The sequence below is a fragment of the Limulus polyphemus genome, unplaced genomic scaffold, assembly GCF_000517525.1.
Source record: "Limulus polyphemus unplaced genomic scaffold, Limulus_polyphemus-2.1.2 Scaffold6964, whole genome shotgun sequence".
Taxonomy (NCBI): domain Eukaryota; kingdom Metazoa; phylum Arthropoda; class Merostomata; order Xiphosura; family Limulidae; genus Limulus; species Limulus polyphemus.
The window spans coordinates 14,865-17,119 of record NW_013672574.1 but is presented as its reverse complement, the minus strand read 5'-3'; the positions used below and the strand labels follow the sequence as shown (position 1 = coordinate 17,119).

Here is a 2,255-nt window from a genome sequence, read left to right as displayed (position 1 = left end):
AAACAAACAATCGTCATCAGAAAAAAATGGTACCAATTCTTATTGTATGACAAAAAGATCTTTAGAGACCTTATTATGGTAGTCAGTATTTAAATTATGATTCCTATCACCCATCTTGTACATTACATGAAATTTGGCCTGAAGAACTTGTACAATTTTGTCTGATGACGAGACCAAAGAAAAAGACTAGGATTTCTACTAAAACAGCATTATCTTATAAACTTAATAAATACCGTAATTACTAAAATCAAGAAAATTCCATGATCAAAATTACAGAAACTAAATAAAAAATATGGAAAGTGAACAAAGGAAAATAGCTCGTCTAACCTTATACGATCCAAATAATTTTAACATATTCAGTGCAATCCGTTCAAATATTGGAATATTAAAGTAAATTCAAAAGCTGGAGGAGCTTATCGCCGACAAAAACATAATACGTGATCTAAGACAGCAAAATATTTTTTTTAAACATTTAACATATGCAAGGATTATAAGAAGAAAGCAAGATGTGACAGCTGTCGTTTGTTTTAGAGCAAAGCTACACAATGGGATATCTGTCCACCACAGGGAATTGAACCCCAGATTTTAGTGTAAGTCTGCAAAAAATACCACTGTTTCACTTGGTGACGGTTAACATTTGCGGTGACAAACGATACGACACATGTAAGCACCTAAAGACAGGAGAAAAAAAAGATATTTTAAATCATAAAATACTTTCACTGTTAATGCCAACATGAACTGTAAGTATGAAAATATTGATTATAAACTAAGTTTCAATTATCATGAAAAATAAACTGGGAAAAAGAAGCCGAATTAAAACTGGTAACAAATTAGGGTTCCATCAATACGTAATAGTCCATTGAATGAACATTTGGACACTTTTTGCAAAATAGGCAAATAGAGTTGAAAATAAACAAAAAAATATTTCGTAAAATTATTAAAGTCAACACTTAATTGTTAAAATCATTACGTTCGTGTGTTTCTTGTATCTTTCAATTATTAATTTCATTTTTTTCTGTTTAAATTTTTTTATCTGTAACTACATATTTATTTGGTAACAAACATACTGAAATCGATTGTCTAATGTAATATTCTAATTGCATTTTTTTCACATATTTTAAAGTGTTTTTTGGCCAACTTGTTGGGCCGTTTGCTGCCACACTTTCCCATCAGCTCTATTGACCAAGATTTGGTTGTTAGGTCAGAAGAAGCGAAACAGATAATAGCCAATGATCCTTATCATTACAATGGCTTCGTGAAAGCTGGCTGGGCAAAGACTATGCTAGAAACATTAAGGGTAAACGCTTTATAAATACTTATTATTTTAGCATATATTTATCATTTATAAAGGTTTTTATGTTAATGAGCAACTGTATAAAATTATGTTCAATATAATGTATATCGTTAGAAAAGATATTCTGCTTTATCATTTTAGTTATATAAATTGAATTTAATGAAGTTTATAGTTTTAAAAGCGTTGCAACAAAAAATCCTCACCATAATTCTGTTTTAGCATCATGTTTATTTATTAAATTTCATGAGATTCAACTGTAACTGAAAAGAAAAAGGCCTTGGCATATGAAAAATATTAATTTTTCCTGAGATAATGAAATTAATCTGACATATGTTGTTAGCTCGTAAACATTTGAAAGACATTCTTAACTTGTAAACAAGACATACAATCATTGAATACGATTCAATGTATTTCCTACTTATTTTTTAATATTAATTTCCGCTCATAGCAAACTATGTTGTTATAGCGAAATTAAAAACGAATTTGGCAATCTTATTCATATATAACATCCCGATATGAGTAATATACTGTTTGTGTTTTGGTTATTTCCAATGGCTTATTATTATATTTATCTTCAATGTGAGAAAGAGTATTATTCTTAGGTGTCCTAAAAATATAATGTGCGAAACAATGAATATATTTAAGATCATATAAACTCGTACATATTATCAAAAAATTATTGTTGTTGAAAGATGTTAATAGTTTAGAAGACACATTTGAATGACGTTACTTCTTACGACTAGCTATTGAGAAAGCCATAACTATGAACAAAGTTATAACATTTAAGTTTATTGTTTGCAAATCAAGTTATTCTGGAAAAGTATATGGTCTCTGTAATGTCTAGGAAATATGTCATTTGTTGATAATGTCTAGGAAATACGTCATTTGTTGGTAATGTCTAGGAAATACGTTATTTGTTGGTAATGTCTAGGAAATACGTCATTTGTTGGTAATGTCTAGG

The 2,255-nt window shown here is 28.9% G+C and overlaps 1 protein-coding gene across 1 annotated transcript in view; it reads left to right on the top strand.

The window, feature by feature from the left end:
* Positions 1 to 2,255, top strand: part of LOC111089664 (monoglyceride lipase-like) — an 11,162-nt gene that overhangs the window by 3,587 nt on the left and 5,320 nt on the right. The window contains exon 2 of the mRNA XM_022402573.1: positions 1,124 to 1,297. Within this exon, the coding sequence (XP_022258281.1) occupies positions 1,124 to 1,297 (174 nt within the window). The remainder of the gene's footprint in view (positions 1 to 1,123; positions 1,298 to 2,255) is intronic.